Source organism: Engystomops pustulosus, chromosome 3 (genome assembly GCF_040894005.1).
Source record: "Engystomops pustulosus chromosome 3, aEngPut4.maternal, whole genome shotgun sequence".
Classification (NCBI taxonomy): Eukaryota; Metazoa; Chordata; class Amphibia; order Anura; family Leptodactylidae; genus Engystomops; species Engystomops pustulosus.
This window is the reverse complement of record NC_092413.1, coordinates 49,077,830-49,097,339: the sequence shown is the minus strand read 5'-3', so window position 1 is coordinate 49,097,339 and position 19,510 is coordinate 49,077,830. Positions and strand designations below refer to the sequence as shown.

Sequence of the window (19,510 nt, the reverse complement as noted above, 5' to 3'; positions counted from 1 at the left end):
CTGTCTTCACCGATTCCATCTTGAAATATTTGTATTTTATGTTCTTGTTTAGCCGCCTGAGGTTTATAATAAGTCGAAGGGTCCCATTTGGCTTTTTCACAAGAAATAAGGGGGAGTAGAAGCCCTTCTTTTCTTCTTCTTTGGGAACTGTAACAATTACCTTCATTGTTAACAGTTCTTGAAGATTTTTCCATAACTGTGTTGTCATTCTCCGAGATGTTAGGTTGGAGACAAGAAATTTTTGTTGTGGAGGGGAGCTGAATTCTAACTGGTAACCTGATTTGATGATACTCAGGATCCACTTGTTTGATGTGATCGTCTTCCATCTGTGGAGGAAGAAAAGAAGACGCCCCCCTACCTGGTAGTCACTGTTTTTTTGATTGATGTGGAAGGTTGGAGAATAGGTATCCTCGGCCTCTTCCACCTTTGTTGAAGGACCAGCGGCCCTGTTTTCCTCTGCCTCTGGAGTCTTTAGGATCCTTGGGATTCCGAAAGGAAAAGTTTTTCTGAGGTTTTTTAATTTCAGGAAACCCTTTCTTTTTATCAGAGGCTTTTTCCAGAAGAGTATCTAGTTCGGCGCCGAACATGAAGCCTCCTGTGAACGGGATGTTGCAGAGCTTCGTCTTGGACTTTACATCCCCACCCCACTGTCTAAGCCAAATAGCCCTGCGGACTGAATTAGATAGCGCCCCTTCTTTTGCTGACAGTCTGATGTTTTCCGCTGAAGCATCAGCAAGAAATCCTGTCGCTGAACGCAGCAGCGGTATCGTTTGCAGAAGGAGATTCCTATCCGCATCTGTTTTCAGGTGGTCTACAAATTCCCCTAGCCAGAAAAACAGAGTCCTTGCTACCGAAGTAGCGGCTATGTTAGACTTGAGGCTAAGCATGGAAGATTCCCAGACTCTACGGAGTAGGCCATCGGCCTTCCTGTCCATGGGGTCTCTTAATTGGGAAGAGTCCTCAAATGGCAGGTCCGTTTTTTTCACAACCTTAGACACTTGGATGTCTACCTTGGGGGGGCTGTCCCAGGTTTCTGTCTCTTTGGGGTCAAAGAGTAACCTGTTTCTGAACTCTTTAGTGATGTTCGCCCGCCCCTCGGGATTCCTCCATTCTTCTTGGATGATATCCTTTAGGGTTTGGTTTATGGGAAAAACCCTTTTCCTTTTGGATTTTAACCCTCCAAAAAGTTCGTCTTGAATGGACTTAGGCTCTACCACCTCTTCCACATTAAGCGTATTGCGTACGGCTTTAAGGAGGTTATCCAGTTCGTCATTGGAAAAGAGGTATTTTGAGGTTCCTTTGTCCTCAGATACCAAGGAAACGTCTTCAAGCGAGTCCCTCCAAGAATAGGTGGGAGCCGCAGAGTGTCTATCATAGTCGGAATCAGTATCTAGAGATCTGAGTCTTTTAGGAGCTGGCTCTAGATATAATTCCGGATCCTGGTCTGGTTCCGGTTCAGGATTTGGCTCAGGACCTGGTCCCGGTACCGGTCGGTTTAGATTAGCGAACATCACGAGGGAGGATTGGAATTCCTCCCGCATGGCCGCTTTAAGCTCATTTAACATTGACGCCTTTTCTTCTTGTAAGGCCCTGGCTAGGCATTCAGAGCATAGCGATTTTGGATATAGATCTGATAATCTTATGTTACAAGAAAGGCATCTTTTTGATTTAGTAACACATTTTCCTTTTTTGGGGTCCTTGTCTTTCCTCTCTTTGTCCTTAGGTCCTGAAGGGTTATCCTAGGACAAGGAGACAGACTACATTAAAATCCACAGAATAGTGCACAACAAGATTTTTCCCCTTTAAGAAAAGTTTTTAGTTGTACTCACGGTACCCAGGACCATGGGGGAAGAAACAGGGTCGTCCGCCATAGTAAAGGACTATTCCACAGCTTCAGCAGTGAACTCGTTGGTGGTATAGAGGCTGACACTAAGCAGGAAGCACTTTTAAGCTTCCCGCCACCCCCTAAGCCAATCAGGTGGCTTCTTTGGCGGTCACGTGGCCCGAACCCGGAAGTCGCGCGTACAGCGCACGAACCGGCCGGCGATACACGGCCATCGCGCAGTACGCGCCCGTTCTGAGGGGGAATAGCTGTGGGAGGTAGCCCCCGGAGGCCGGGAGGCACCTTGTCCAGGGTCCGGAGACCCATGCCCCCCTCGGCTTTAGCTCTGGGCCGCAGGAGGAGGGGGGCCAGGACCGCGTCCTGTAGGACACCAGGCCAGGAAGGGAGGTAGGACCCCCGCTCGCGACCAGTCCTGGGGGGGGGTCTAACTCCATCCCTCCCCCCCCCCCCCCAAGGGGAGAGACGAGGTCTCGCAACCCTGACCCTTGGTAGGGACAGGAATACACTGGGGAACAGTGGCAGAGGAGGGGCCTTATAACCTTCGCAACATCCTGTCCCTACCAAAGGTCAAGGTGCAACCTCCAGGTGCCGTCATGGGGGACGCTATGGAAATAATTGCCAGGGGGAGATTTATCAGCAATGTTAGGTAAAACTGTTCTAGTTGCCCATGGAAACCAATCAGAGCTCAGCTTTAATTTTATTAATGGCTGTGGGAAAATGAAAGCCGTGCTCTGATTGGTTTCCATGGGCAACTAGAACACTTCTGATAACACACAAAAGATCACAAAAAGAAAAAAGCATTATCTAAATTCAAAATGTTTATTAAATTACTAGTTGTGGCTGGAGCACACCTAACCCTTTAGGGTGATGCCACATGTGGCGTTTTGAACGCGTTTTTGGCCCGTTTTTAAGCATTCCGGCAAAAACTGCATCAATTTTTGACGGGTTTGACCAATTTATCTTAATTTAAACGGGTGAAAAACGCATGCGTTTGGGGAATGCCTATGGGACAGGGCACTCATTTTTTGGCAGGAAACAATGCAGAGCACATGTTGCTTATTCCTGATCACAAGTGTTAAGTCTAAACATATCTCGATTAGAAAAAGCTCCTCCCTTCTACTTTTATTGTGTTTACTATTGCTTAAATTTACTATTGCTTCTCCACCAGTTTTCCGGCAGAGAAACCATATAAACCTCCCTCTCTTCACCACGGTGAGCAGGGCTGGGCGGAAGACGTGAACACCTGCACCGCCAAATTTACTATAGTCTCCGCCAGAAAACCCCCAAAGACTACAGCAAAAGAGTTTGTGCCCATATTCACTAAGAGGCCAGTGACTCTTAAGGTGATGCCACATGGGGCGTTTTTGAACTGTTTTAAAGCATGCGTTTTTAGTCCGTTTAAAAACACATGCATTTTTAAAATGCATCAGTTTTTTACTGTTTACCATGCGTTTGGCTGCTTTGTACCTGTTTAACTATTAAGATAGGTTCAAAGCAGCGAAACCCATGATAAACGGTAAAAAACAGATGGATGCGTTTTTAAAGGGCCTGAAAACGCATGTTTTAAAACGGTCCAAAAAACGCCCCATGTGGCATCACCCTTGGTGAATGGCTCGTGCACCTTCGTGTCCATCACAAGTCCATGGGGAGATTTCTATGCACTGGAAGTTAACATAGAAGTTTTTTTATATAAGGACAGCAAGCAGAGCTCTAGGAAACTAGAAAACTGTCTGATACAAAACTGATACAGAAAATATATTGGAAAATTGTATACCTTTTCATTACACAAACCATATTCATTATTTGCTTAAAGCGAACAACTGCTAACTTTATGCCACCATTCATCTAATCACATTTTAAAAATGTAATATTTTAGGAATGATGCCATCTCTGTCCTGCAGTAGGGTTTAACTATAGCAATGCTGGCAACTATTTCCTGCAGAGGCTGTCAGTATGGGTGGGTGGGTAACTAGGTCCTGGTCCCTGCTGGTGCTGTGTTGCAGCACCGGTGGATGCCATGCGATGCCGTGCCTAATAGTGAAGGGACCCATAATAACAAGGTCACCGTGAAGTGGTTAGTGGGCTCATGCAATTTTATCAAAATGTAACTTAGAACCTCAAGTTTGTTTTGTAAATGTAGCCCAGCAGCAATAGATCATTGTATAGTGTGTGGATGTGCGGTCCAGTTCTTTATCTGAGAAACTACAGACCAGCCGGATTACTGTAGCATTTTTAATAGGCTAAGGGTAAACTATGACCTTGTCTGTGAGACATGTCTCGAATCTGAAGATTACTGGGTTGTCATAGAGCCAGTACTGCAAAGGGAATGTGGTCACAATGTGACCCATACGTTACCACGTCTATCCAGACCTGTAGGGCTTGTGACAAGTCAACCTGCAGATTGTATTGTGACCACATTCAATTTCATGAGTCGTGATTCAGAGACTACAATATGGCCGCCCTTGGATGTGTGGTGAAAGTTACTGTATTTGTGAAAGTAAACCTGGCCCCCTGTCTATATAATTTATCATTGGTAAAGTACAGGCAGTCCCCGGGTTACGTACAGGACAGGTTCTGTAGGTTTGTTCTTGAGTTGAATTTGTATGCAAGTCAGAACTGTATATTTTATAATTGTAATTTTTTTTTGGTTTCTGTGACAATTGGATTTTAAAAATGTTGGGTTGTCATAAGAACCAGGATTAATAATAAAGCTTCATTACAGACGCATGTGATAACTGTTATAGCTGATTATTGTAGCCTAAGGCTAAAGTACAGTAAATCACCAATTACCACAGGTCCATTTGTAACTAGGGGTCGTCTGTAAGTTGGGTGTTCTTAAGTAGGGGACCGTCTGTACTTGATTTGACATGAACTACGTGTTCTGTACTCTGTAATGTACAGCTGTGAGGCCTACACCGTATTACATTTCAGCAAAGTGTACATTTTTCTTTGGCAAGTGAGCGGCATCTTTGGGGGCTTTCATTGGCAGCTATTCACATTCTGAGCAGCACATTTCCTGCCCTTTAGTTAAGAAGATGTGTTTCTTTTCAAACATGAGTGACCCACTTGAGGGGAGAAGGTTTCGTCTTGTTGGCTTTGTCGTCTTTACCGGCATTCCATAGGGATAAATAAACGTGGCCTGGGTCTGCAATGTGAGAAGAGATTGATAATGTAACCGCAGCCGGTGGCAGCGCGCCAGCGTTCACTGCAGCTAAGGAATGTCCGCACAGACCAAGCCGCGTCTTCAGGGCAACGTTTGTGTTCAAGAATAACTCCCGTCTTGTAAAACATGTCCATATTCTTAATATATTGTGGAAATATACAATCAGCGATGTCAAAAGAAAAAATGGCTTTCCAGTACTTAATATTTTCTTCATCTGAGGTTTCATCTGTCATCATTGAGGGAACACAGGGAAGCATTTTTTTTTAATTTTCTATTTACAGCTTTTTAGGATCTTCTGAATGATCAATGGGTTAAAAGGGCAAGCAATATATATATATATAAAAATACATCAAAGCGTACTTTGCTCACCTCACTGGATTTATAAGTTTGTATATATCAAACAGTCCCCGGTTACATACAAGATGTGGTCTGTAGGTTTGTTCTTAAGTTGAAGTTGTATGTAAGTCAGAACTGTATATTTTATCATTGTAATCCCAGCCAGAACTTTTTTGGTCTCTGTGACAATTGGATTCTAAAAATGTTGGGTTGTCGTAAGAACCAGGATTAACACTAAAGCTTCATTACAGACGCCTGTGATAACTGTTACAGCTGATTATTGTAGCCTAGGACTAAAGTACAATAAATTACAAATATCCAGAGGTCCGTTTGAAACTAGGGGTTGTATGTAAGTTGAGTGTTCTTAAGTAGGGGACCGCCTGTACAATGTATGTGGTAGGGGGGGGGGTATCATTAGACAGGCTTATTGCACCAGTTTTTTAGACTTTTTTTAGTTCGGTTTCATATTAGTCCGTGATCAGCCCGTGCTATGCAATGATCACTCTGCTGGGGACACAATAGCTCTGTGTGTCATATACCAATATTATGCACAGTTCAGTCACCAGCAAAGTGACCCGTCCGTAGCACGGCACTTCTCAGTCTATTGTGAAAACGGCCTTGGGAGCTTTTTTATATGTCCAATTTATCATATAAAATTTATCAGTGCTAATGACTATATAATATTTGAGCCTTTTGTGTGAAAAATAGTATATTTTTGCACAAGCAAGTCCTAAGTATTGGAGAGGAATAAAGTGAATTTGTGCCTAAATTTGCAACTTTTTGAATTGCATGAATCTTGGTAAAACTGGCCTATGTAGGCTAAAATAAAATAAAAAAAACATTCAAAAGTGGAGCGGTTTGTGAATACCTGAAAACTGGCTAACTGCAATGATAATTACCCCCTCACCCACATAGGGAAGTCCGTGGGTTACGTATAAGATTATGTATCAAGAACAAGCACAATAAATCATACTCGCCTTCCCACTGTGCCTTGGTTGAAAAGGCTTTCCAGATTAATTCTGCCTCTTCACACCAGTGAAAACATCCCCCCCCCCCCCCCATCACTTGGCTCTGCCCATCTCTGGGTGCATGAACATCTCATTTCCCACACAGTGCTCACTGCTAAATACACCATGCAACCAGTGGGACAGCATTCTGGTAAGGGCAGGACATTGATAGGGAGAAAACTTCCTGTCTGCTAAGGTCCAGATTTGAAAAGACACTGAGCTGTCAATCAAAAGGAGGCGTGGTTTACTGGCAGCCTGGAGAAACATGACTCTTCTATTCAGAAATTGACTCATGTCTACTCATTTGTATAACAGAAAGCTCCTGTAATTAAGGTACAGTGTCCCAGTGGCAGGTATCACTAGTGTGAGGGGTAAACTTCTGGTGACAGGTCTTCTTTAAGTTCAATTTGTATGTAAATCAGAACAAGTAAATTTATTAAGGGAAACTTCTGGGAACAAGGATTAACGATAAAGCTTTGTGGCAGACTCCTTACAGTAGATCATTGCAGCCTGGGGCTTAAAGACAGAAAATTACCAGCATCCAGAGACCATCATCAGAGGTCACAGTGGCCACACAGGTCTATTTGTAACTAAGAGATAAGTTGTTTCTAATTTGTACTGTTCTGTGCTATGTAGACCTGACTACCATATTATCTGTTTTGTTTTTTTTTATTTTTTTTTTTCAATAAAATATAGGCTAAATAATAATAATCTTTGGCAGTTCTTTAAGTGTTTATGAATGTAATAATTCCATTTGCAGTGCAGCTTGCAGTGTTAGTGATGTATGGTGAGCAGTGGCCAGCAGGGGGCTCTGTCACTACATAAGTCCGGAGATGTCCGTGATGCATCTTTTACTGCTACATAAGCTACTGAGGAATGGATGTTGTTAGATAGTAACAATTCTTCACCTAAAATTTTATTATTTGCCATATCCATCCCAGGATAAATCCTGTACACATCTGCAGTAGAAGATATAAGTGATATGTCCCTTAATGAGGTGGATCATGGTGTGGCTGTTTTACACATCAGAAATATAATAATTCTTTATTTATATAGCGCACACAGATTACGCAGTGCTGCACAGAACTTGCCAAATCAGTCCCTGTCTCCAATAGGGCTCACAGTCTAATCAACCTACCAATATGTTTTGGAGCGTGGGAGGAAACCCACACAAACACAGAGAGAAGATTCAAGCTCTTTGCAGATGTTGACCTAGATGGGACCTGAACCCAGGACCCCAGAGCTGCAAGGCTGTAGTGCTAACCCCTGATCCACCTTATTGTTTCGGATGTTTGTGGAATGGCTGTCGCATTACCGCTTGGGTAAATCCTGCCTCCATTCTGCAACATATGCAGATTCCATTTAGATGATTTGAACTGATTTTCATCCCCAAGTCAGGGGACTTTGTGTAGTCGCTCCCCAGCACAGGGACTCTACAGAGACTGAAAAGACATCTCTTCACTATACCAAGAGACCAGTACTATAAACAATACTTTATATTTCGAGGAGTGGGGTTGGTCCAGATTTTGTATGGGTCAAAGCATCAACACTTCTGTGTATGAATATACCCTTTAAATATTATATATAAATATCTACAGGAACCATTGTATGCGCTACAAATTCTCAAACAAATCTTATATTGTAAAAATGTGTTCTATACATCTTCATGGGGTCTTTTCTAAATCCATGCTATAGAAACAGCACTATTCAGATGGATGGAATAGATTTTCACGTGTACCAGAGGGTACGTGCACCAAACATGCTTTTCTTTCATTAGAAAGAAGCCGCTTTGTATCCCACATATCCCTGGTTCTTAAGACGTCTGGAGATGGGGAGAGCAGATAAGTGACCATGAGTGTGTGTTGGTGCAATACATGACAAACTCATCAGACCACACATTATAATTACCTTTAAACCCCTCGGCCTTATCCAGTTTTAACTAGCCCCGTTTTATCTCCTTGTCACGCAAAGAGATACAAAGTCTAAGAGTTGTTGGATAATCCTGTTCGCTTTTGGTTGTTTTCTTTTTAGTTGCAATCCGTTTAGTTATGGTATGTTGAGTTTATATGATTAGCTCCTGCCGGGTAAGGGAATCGGATGGAGAGTACAGGGGATGTGGCTTTGTGAGATTCCCTAGTTTATGTACAAATTCTCTGCACAGGAGCATCAGATCCGTAGACTGTTTATTACTTGGTGCTTTAAGATATGAAGATACTATACAGGCGGTCCCCTACTTAAGAACACTCGACTTACATACGACCCATAGTTACAAACGGACCTCTGGATATTGGTAATTTATTGTACTTTAGTCCTAGGCTACAATAATCAGCTGTAACAGTTATCACAGGTGTCTGTAATGAAGATTTAGTGTTAATACTGATTCTTATGACAACCAAACATTTTTAAAATCCAATTGTCACAAAGACCAAAAAAGTTCTGGTTGGGATTACAATGATAAAATATACAGTTCCGACTTACATACAAACTCAACTTAAGAACAAACCTACAGACCCTACCTTGTATGTAACCCGGGGACTGCCTGTACTAGTTTCTAGCTGCATAATGATTGATCAATGTTCTAGAATATGCATTCTCTTTCTGTTTATAGAACACAACAACTGTTTATAAACCGTACATCTGTGCAACAAATGGAAGTTTTGGTCAAATACTGTGATGGTGGAGAGAAGGTGCTGTATCTGTATCTATTGCCTAGATCATATTATGGAACATAAGTGAATACAATATTACATTATAACACAAACATACCTGGACAAGTTCCTATGTGAGCACTTCTGGAGGAGTGCGTGTTAAAGGGGTCGTCCACCTTCAGCAAATAATTGATATTGTTTGTGTAATGAAAAGGTCTACGATTTTCCAATATACTTTCTATATCAATCCCTCATGTTTTCTAGATCTCTGCTTTCTCAACAGGAAGCTTCATGATTTACTTCCTGTGGATAAAAACCAGTCCCAGGTCATGTGATATCATACAGGTGCATGTCTCCTTATAACACACAGCTCTGATTACTCTCTGTGATACTAACGAGTCTTGCACCTGTGTGACATCACATGACCATGGACAGATCTCTTTCCACAGGAAGTCAACAATGAAACTTGCTTTTGAACAGCAACAAGCAGGGATCTACAAAACCAGAGGAATTGACACGGAAAGCATATTGTAGAACTTTTCATTACACAATTCAATTTATTTGCGGAAAGTAGACAACACCTTTAACGCAAACCTGTCACCAGGAATGTCATTTTTTATCTGGTGACAGGTTCCAATAGCCTTTTCTATGCCAGTTTTAAAAATGCCTTTGTCATAATTTTCAATCATTTTAGTAGTTTATATAAGTTTAATATTACCTGGCTCCCTGCCAGCAGCGTGTGGTGAGTCCCGGGGTAGGGGTAGCTGCAGCATGTGTGAGCCTCTGTCAGTCTCCTCTGCTCCACAATCATACAGTCCCTGCCCATTTCCTGTCATGTGCATTGAGCAGGCAGGGGAGTGAGAGGGATGGTGCGGAGTAGAGGAAGAATGAGGAGACACAGGTTGCAGCTGCCCTCCCCGGAACTCACCACACACTGCAGCCAGGAAACCAGGTAATGTGAATTCATCTTATATAAAATCCTGGAATGATTACGAATGCTGACAAATAGATTTATAAAATCTGCATAGCAAAGGCTATTAGGACCTGTCACCAGCTAAATATGACATTCCTGCTGACAGGTTCCCTTAAAGGGGTTGTCCGAGTTTAAAAAAAATATATATATGTGGCCGGGAGCGGGCTGCCTAAAATAATAAAGCTGTACTTACCTTCCGGTGCCCTCCCGTATCCAGCGCTGCTGTCGCTCCGGTCCGGGCGCCATGTAAACAAACATGGCCGCCGGAGCAGCGCTGCATTCAGCTTCCAGCCGACCGTGGCCGGGTACGCCTATCCGTCCCTATACACAGCATTGTGTATGGGGGCCGGAAGGTTGTCGTGTCCGGCCGGAAGCTGAATGCAGCGCTGCTCCGACGGCCATGTTTGTTTACATGGCGCCCAGACCGGAGCGACAGCAGCGCTGGATACCGGAGGGCACCGGAAGGTAAGTACAACTTTATTGTTTTAGGCAGCCTCCTCCCGGCCACATATATTTTTTTTTTCAAAACTCGGACAACCCCTTTAACTTATCCACAATTGCTTAATGTCGTGTAAACAGAAATATAAGTTTCGCAGCTTTGTTCTATAGAAGAAAATTAACATTTCCTGAGCTTAAGTAGAGTAGATTCACCTCAGTCACATCGGCGGGAGTTTTTCTTGTGGTATTACATGGAAGACATTTTACAGGGAAATGTATGAAAGTTTTTCACAGATTCCACCTTTTTCTTAATGCAAGGAAAATGTTTTATATAATTTCCAAACACTCATTAAATCCATATGTAGGTCTGCGCCAAAGTGTATCTGTGTATATTCTCCTACATATTATGCAGGATGGACCTATTCCTAGCACCCAGTGCTATACAGGTTTAGTTCTGCTGGATAACATGAATTACATGCAATTTCTCATTTAATGGATTTTAATACTAGAAGTACTGTCTCTTATGTGCTCTAATAGTTGCACAGGTTGACACATGGACTTCGGATACTCTATCCTGAGAATAAGTGTTAGTAAAAAATATATATATATTTTATTAGTTGAACAACTAATGACTGATAAATAATTTGATGTATTATATTAGGGATGGTAGTGTATGAGTGTATGTATATATACATCTAAGTTACAGTTTTCCTCTAAATTAACTTTAAGGAAACCTGAAGAAGCTGAACCTTCACTAAACAATTTGGAACTTTATGCATTTGAAAAGGAAACAGACACTTTTTTTCCCCGTGTATTATTTCTTTTCGCTGTCTCTTTAATGAATGAACCCTATTGACCCTTGTAGCTACTACCCCCTCCTCCTTGTGAGAAGCTCCTGCACGCCACCGCTGCAGCTGACAGGAGCACCAGCAAGATTAGCCAGATTCTTTTCAGTCTTCTTTGATCACAGTCTGCATCCTTCCCCACAATGTTTGACAATCTCGCCAGGACTCACGCAAGGCCAACTACTGTGTTTACTTTTCGAGGAACTGTGGGATCGCCTTTCACTGGCAGATTAATTGCAGTCATATAATTATTGTGTTCCTGGATGGTTTTTTTGGGGGTAGATCTTCTTTACTCCGTACACTTTATCCTCCTCTGGATTACGGCGGGATGCTGAATTTACAACACTTCTTTTTGCCATGGTGTGGGGCTTGGCAGCGCTGCCAGGAAGCGGAGAACATCTGAGAAGTGTTTGGTTGGTTTTGTGATATGAGAGAATGACCTGTGCTGGGTTCCCAGTAGGTAAAACAGCATGTGTGAGCCACTTTGTTAAAAGGGTACAGGGTGAATAGGCGCTAGAACAGAGACGGCCTCTGTCTAGGCGGAGGAATGTGCCGTTCAGAACATTGCACTTCAGCCAATGGTCAAGGCATCGATTTACATGCAAATGTCTTTCTCATGTACAAGGTTGACCTTGAATTACATAGCAGACCAGGTATTTGTGCTGCACTTCTACAGTCATTTCTAGATGGTTTTTTTTTTGTTTGTTTTTCTCAAAAACATCCAAAACAAACCTTTTGAAGGAGGTTTTTTTTTTCTTCAAAAATAAATATTGTATTCATAAACCTAAACTTAAAACTACAATCAGAAATGGGACACCTATCCCCTACTTGTATTTTATAGTACTGGCATTTTCTTTGGGGGCTAATACGCCCCACCAGTATGAAGAGAATTGGAGAATTCCTGATTTATAGCCCTCTTTTTTTTCGCATTTAATTTTTTTTCTGGTGAGGTTTTTTTTTTTTTTTGGTTAATCATCTTTAGCACAACCTTTTTTCCCTATTTTTAAGTCTTTTAGAGAAGCCTATGAAGCTAACAGAAAAAAAGCATGAAAAAAAAAATGCCACAATTCATAGTTTTGCCCAAAGAAAACACACACATATACACTCACCGGCCACTTTATTAGGTACACCATGCTAGTAACGGGTTGGACCCCCTTTTGCCTTCAGAACTGCCTCAATTCTTCGTGGCATAGATTCAACAAGGTGCTGGAAGCATTCCTCAGAGATTTTGGTCCATATTGACATGATTGCATCACACAGTTGCCGCAGATTTGTCGGCTGCACATCCATGATGCGAATCTCCCGTTCCGCCACATCCCAAAGATGCTCCATTGGATTGAGATCTGGTGACTGTGGAGGCCATTTGAGTACAGTGAACTCATTGTCATGTTCAAGAAACCAGTCTGAGATGATTCCAGGTTTATGACATGGCGCATTATCCTGCTGAAAGTAGCCATCAGATGTTGGGTACATTGTGGTCATAAAGGGATGGACATGGTCAGCAACAATACTCAGGTAGGCTGTGGCGTTGCAACGATGCTCAATTGGTACCAGGGGCCCAAAGATTGCCAAGAAAATATTCCCCACACCATGACACCACCACCACCAGCCTGAGCAGTTGATACAAGGCAGGATGGATCCATGCTTTCATGTTGTTGACGCCAAATTCTGACCCTACCATCCGAATGTCGCAGCAGAAATCGAGACTCGTCAGACCAGGCAACGTTTTTCCAATCTTCTACTGTCCAATTTCGATGAGCTTGTGCAAATTGTAGCCTCAGTTTCCTGTTCTTAGCTGAAAGGAGTGGCACCCGGTGTGGTCTTCTGCTGCTGTAGCCCATCTGCCTCAAAGTTCGACGTACTGTGCGTTCAGAGATGCTATTCTGCCTACCTTGGTTGTAACGGGTGGCGATTTGAGTCACTGTTGCCTTTCTATCAGCTCGAACCTGTCTGCCCATTCTCCTCTGACCTCTGGCATCAACAAGGAGTTTCCGCCCACAGAACTGCCGCTCACTGGATGTTTTTTCTTTTTCGGACCATTCTCTGTAAACCCTAGAGATGGTTGTGCGTGAAAATCCCAGTAGATCAGCAGTTTCTGAAATACTCAGACCAGCCCTTCTGGCACCACCAACCATGCCACGTTGAAAGGCACTCATATCACCTTTCTTCCCCATACTGTTGCTCGGTTTGAACTGCAGGAGATTGTCTTGACCATGTCTACATGCCTAAATGCACTGAGTTGCCGCCATGTGATTGGCTGATTAGAAATTAAGTGTTAACGAGCAGTTGGACAGGTGTACCTAATAAAGTGGCCGATGAGTGTATATTATATATATATATATAATTTTTTTTTTTTTTTTTTAAGCAAAGTTCTGTTGATTAATCCAGCTTTAAGGAGGAACACAAGTTGTGTAATCACATTTAATTTGTCATTGTAAGATGATTTACAATGTGGGTTGAGAATCAGCAGCTTGTCAATTATTGCTATGGATTCTAAATGCAGAATTTGACCTTTCCAAAAGTAGTACCCCCCCCCCCCCCCCTCTCTCTGCCATGGCAGAAACAAGGCTGGAATCGCTCAAAAATGTCAGCTGTCTGTTTTCCAGTTTGATTCAACTTCTATACAGCTGAGCCACAATACCAGCACAAACCATGGTCAGGGTGGCGTTGTCTTCAAGCCAACCCCTTTACGACGAGAAACAATGTAGGCCCCAGACAGTCTCCGGGTTACATGCAAGATAGGTTGTTTTGGGTTTGTTCTCAAGTTGAGTTTGTATGTAGGTCAGAACCAACAAGGGTTGACAAGGGAACAAGGATGAACAATAAAGCGTTGTTGAAGACACCTTACAGTTGATGATTGCAGTTTGGGACTTCACTAGAGATCACATTGGGTCACTAGGGGTCATCTGTAAGACTGCTTGTATATGCTACTTATATATAAATGCTGCTTCTAATCTTTGCACCTCATGGCTGTCAATGTGACACCTTTAGAAGGCAATTAACATAGAGCCTTAAAGGAAATTCACCATCATGATAAAGGGGCACTTACTCATAGATCCTGGCACCGTGACTGTGGTAATCTTATATTTGTTATCCATGTTATCTTTCTAAAACCCACTTTCAACATTATGCCGATGAACCTAACCCCTCTGTGATCTTACTTTATAGGCTGTCACACTGTCTTGCCCTTCCCCTGCTCCCTCTCCACTTCTGCAGTGGACACTTCCTGCTGTACTCTCAGTGCTGAAGAAGCAGGAGGGGAGAGTGAGATGGTGTAACCTTCTGTATCCCCTCAGGCACATTAGCATAAGTTTAAATGTTGGTTTTAGAAGGCAGGAGGCCATGGAAAACAAATGTAAGATAATCACCACGCGGTGCCTGGTTTATCATGCTTGATCATCATGAATGAATTGGATTTCCTTTCATAAAAGAAAGTAAAGGGAACGTATCTTGGGCACAGATTAACCTCCTCAAGCCTTAATGATGGCTTGTGCTATCCTGTACATTAATAAAAGGAAACCTGACCCCAGCACAGACCCCTGTAGATGAAGACATACTTATGGTTAATTTGCAGAATTCCAGGGTTACTGTTACACATTTCTAATAGGTGACTAAGTAACATTGGAATGACAGCAGAAAGATAGAATGAGATAACAAACTCCGGAGTCCTGATGGTATCTTTTATGGAAACGAAACGCTCACAAAATTCAACTAAAGTAAAAATGTAAATGTAAGATGTATCAGTTAATATATCAATGTTCATTCCATTTTCGGTTCTATTTTTATAGGTATGCAATTATGTGTGGCTACATGTCAGAATATGAGAATGTGCAGAATAAAATCAAGAATGGCTATCTCTTTAAGGTTTGTTAAAAGCCTATGGTAGAATGGAGATATGATATTTGAAACTTCCTTCCACCATTAGGACTGTAAACCAAGTACACTGATATACTGCTGTACGCTCCTTCTGGCAAGATCCACTCTTCTTTTAGCTTCTTATGCCTTTTTTCAATTAAAAAAAGGCTTTAAAATTATGCAAATGAACCTACAGGGATCTTGGCTCCATTAACACCTATGGAGTCCAGAGCCCCTTATGTTAATTTGCATAATTGTAAAAGCCATGGCATAAGAAGCTAAAAGAAGAGAAGATCCTGCCAGAGGACACACACACCAGTGTAACAGTGTGCCGGGTTTACAGTCCTTGATCCTGGTGGTATATTTCCTTTAAGCATGTTTTTTAATTCGGGTCAGGAAAATAATCCCCTGCCAGACACTTCTGGGGGCACGGGAGGACAGGGGATCTGGCATGATTGAGAAATAACCCTCTATCTTATAAAAGTGGGATATGAAAATGTTGGAGAGACGTTGGTTATTTACAAAAGTTCTTGTGCTCCTAGTCTACACGTGTGTATTATTAGAGCAGAAATTTGCAAGTTGATGGATTACCACTATCTATAAATAATCACAATAATCTTTATTTATATAGCGCCGTAGAAGTATACAAATCCTAAGGGACATATATGAATCAAATACTACATTACAGAGGACAAACAGTCATGGACTAATGGGACTGACCTTCCCTACCTATTATTATGCATGTTTAGTCTCCCAATAAGCTTTCAGCATTCTCTTATTCCAAAGTCTCCATTTGGAATCTCTCTGAAATGTGCTGATTGATGTCAGTACAAGATATAAATGTAATCTAACCAGGGAAAGCAGGCATAGTTTTTGTCATGTTGTTGTTTAAATAACCTGCTAAGGTAATAACCTGCTAAGTTTATCAAAAAAACTAAAAAGATTTCTTAAACCTTGTTCACATTTCAGGAGCATCTGGACAAAGCAATACAACTCCAACCTGAAGACCCTCTTCAATACTACCTCTTAGGCAGATGGTGCTATGCCGTAAGTAGTCTTTTCTCCATTACACATATATTTGTCTGTCCACAATTATAATGAACAATGAATGGGTTTGCTAAACTGTGTTCTATACAGTAAAATGGTGGATATCCACAAGCATATTACTATTACATCATGCTTTTATATACCAATTTGGAATGCAGGATTATGTATTTAAGGGCAGTGGTCCCCAACCTTTTTGCCCAGGGACCTCTGTAAGGATAAATTTTCTCCAGGTGGGTGGGAATGGGGGGGTCTGGTGTCTAGCCAAAATTGTATGTTTGAGCGCCTCACCGTAAGTCCCTGTGCAACTAGCTTATTGTCCGATTTCCATAGGTAGTCCCCCCTTCCCCACTTATACAGTCCCCTTTCCTGTTTGATGTCTTCCCTGATTCCACAGTCCCCTTTCTTGTAGCATGCCCCCCTCTTTCAATGTTCCCTTCCCTGTAGCTGCCCCCACACCATGCTTCCAATGTTCCCTTTCCTGGCAAACTCAAAAGAACCCATCTGATACCCACCTGCCGTTGCCTGGCCGCTGCCTTGTCTTCCTTCACTTATCATCCGTATTAATGCGCAGTTCTATTGTCGCAAAATCACCATTTGATGACATCATCACATGCACAGGCAATGGGGCCGGGTATGAACACGGAAGAGTAGTGGAGGAATTGAAGGCAGCTGCGGGGGAAGGTGAGTATTGGATTTTTCTTTTATACAGAGTTCTGCCATGGCCCGGGACCAGGTGCTCCATGGCCCTGGGGAACACTGTTTTAGGGCATTACTTTGAAAACATTATCATTTGATTATGTTACATTTTAGTTCTTGGATGATGCAGAGTTAAGTTGTCCACATAAATGCAGTATTATACATTTGTATTTCTTTTTAAGCCAAATATATAGTAGAGTGTGTACCGAGATAAAGAATCAATACACAGTAACCCCATTATGCATGATATTAGAATACAGATATATATATATAACGGGGAAAAAAACGCAGCACAGCAGGCCTGGGTGCTATCCCAAGGTGTAATCCAGAAATCATCTGTATTATAGCATAACGCAGACAGCACTCCAATAGATGTGGTGAAACAATGTGGCTTTAATAACCCATGCAGCTACGTTTCGGCTGATCCATACAGTCTTTAACAAGCCTTGATAAAAGATGTATAGATCACCCGAAACGTAGCTGCATGGGTGAATAAAGCCACTTTGTTTCCCCACATCTATGGGAGTGCTGCCTGCTTTCTCATATGTTATTACACTATCCAGAAACACTAGCAGGGTATATGTACTAGGTGCCTGGATCGAAAGCAAACCAGCTTCTCTATTTTGGTCAGGGTATTCTACTGCCGTCCTATACAAAGTCTGAGACTGACAAAGATAGCCGAGAGCTGTACACAGCTGTCTCCTTTAGTACCATGGAGATTGAATGGATTAGCAGCCCACAGGTCTGACCATTGCTTCATTCAGATAAGATACTTCTTCTCATGGTCACCGGTGGAACCCAGCAGGCCAAACACTTGTCATCTATACAGGCAGTCCCCGGGTTACATATAAGATAGGTTCCATAAGTTTGTTCTTAAGTTAAATTTGTAAGTCGAAACTGTATATTTTATCATTGTAGAACCAGACACAAAAATGTTTTGCCCCAGTGACAATTGTAGTTTCAAAATGTTTTTGCTGTAATAGGACCAAGGATTATCAACAAAGCTTCATTACAGACACATTACAGCTGATCATTGCAATCTGGGAGTAAAGTAACATCCAGAGAGGTCACCAGAGGTCACAGTGGGCAGAGGGGTCTGACTGTAACTAGAGGTTGTCTGTAAGTTGGGTGTTAGTAGGAGTGTTAGTAGTAGTAAGTAGGAGACCCCCTGTACACAGTTGCCTTGGAGGAGGGAACTTCTGTCTACACTTTTCTACCACCCATGGTGCTTTGTTGGTGCGGTTCTCTTTTGGTCTCAACTCCTCAGGGAGGACTGAAGTACGTCTCTAAACACTTTGCAAATTACCATATTTACAATATTGATTATTCCACTGGAAGGTGTGAGTCAAGCAAGGTAGACAGTGGTCACCTCCCATCAAGGGACATGACTGATGTTGTGGCCATAGGGTGTGACACATATTTTGGAATCTCATCTCCACTTCCCAGACAGCTGTTAGTTACAGATTTGTCTCTAATACAGTACATGTCTAACACATGGGCAATAATAGTTTAGGAAAACCATTTAATGCACCCAAATTGTAAAACAACATTGTGAATGGGTTGTGTTGCTGTGACTAAAACGTCTCTAATACATGTGCAAGGTACTAAAAATAAATTCCTGTATTTTATGTCAAGAGGAACTGTCTGCCTCACACCCTGACACCTACTAGATAGTTGACTCACATGTACAGTACTTGAACTTCAATTGGATTCCTTCCCTGACTCTGATTCATTCTCTTAAATTCAATCATTTTTTTTGTATTTTCCTGCTATGATGTTATTCTTATTTTTTTCTGCATAGTGAAAGGAGTCTCGTCCATATTCTGTCCTCTGCATTCAAGGATCCTCAGTAATGATGTCATTATTATTAGAGTGCTGTCAGGGTCTTAAGACTTGCCATATGTAATTCAGTATTTACAGAGTACTTTGCTCTGGTAAACGTGGAGCTGTATTAGTGATGAAGTAATGCTTACATGCGTAGAAATATTTCCCCTAAAAATGCAGCAGATTACATAGATCTGCTGGAAACAGCTGGCGTGCAAACAATTCTTGCATAATCTATGTAATATATGACACTGGGAGAGAACTGTCAAAATGAGTGCAAAGGAAACTACTGCTGATTAGTATTAAAGGGGTTGTCCCAAATATTAAAGGTATCCCTCATTCACAGGATAGGTGAAACCCAGCTGACTGCTGGGACCCCCACCGATCATGAGCAGGTAACCCCCAGCTATTCACTGAATGGGGATCCTGTTTTCACTAATGGGTTGAGCAGCAGAACAAGAGAACACCTTGCCGCTCCAATCCAGTGTATGGGAAGGGTCAAAGAGCTGTAGTCTGCTATTTCTGTCATTCTCATGCATGGCAGGGTGCATGCTTATTCTGCCACTACATTTATTAGTGAGATTCCCTATCTCTGAAGTGTTGGGGGGTTTGTTCTTGTGATTGGTTGGTGCCCCAGCAGTTGGGGTATATATCTATTTCTTTAATTACTTATTATCATTAATTTTCCAGAAATGCTGCAATGTTTTTCCTTAGAAACTAAATATTTGGTCTTGGATCTGACCTCCCACGTGCATGTGTGGCAGGGGTGCCCACACATGCACTATTGAGCCCTCACTATTGGACCAGCTGGATACAACGATCATTAGCACAGGAT

The 19,510-nt window shown here is 42.2% G+C and overlaps 1 protein-coding gene across 1 annotated transcript in view; it reads left to right on the top strand.

The window, feature by feature from the left end:
* RMDN2 (regulator of microtubule dynamics 2) overlaps positions 1 to 19,510 on the top strand; it is a 51,709-nt gene that overhangs the window by 23,493 nt on the left and 8,706 nt on the right. The window contains exons 6-7 of the mRNA XM_072140740.1: positions 15,042 to 15,117; positions 16,078 to 16,155. Of these exons, the coding sequence (XP_071996841.1) occupies positions 15,042 to 15,117; positions 16,078 to 16,155 (154 nt within the window). The remainder of the gene's footprint in view (positions 1 to 15,041; positions 15,118 to 16,077; positions 16,156 to 19,510) is intronic.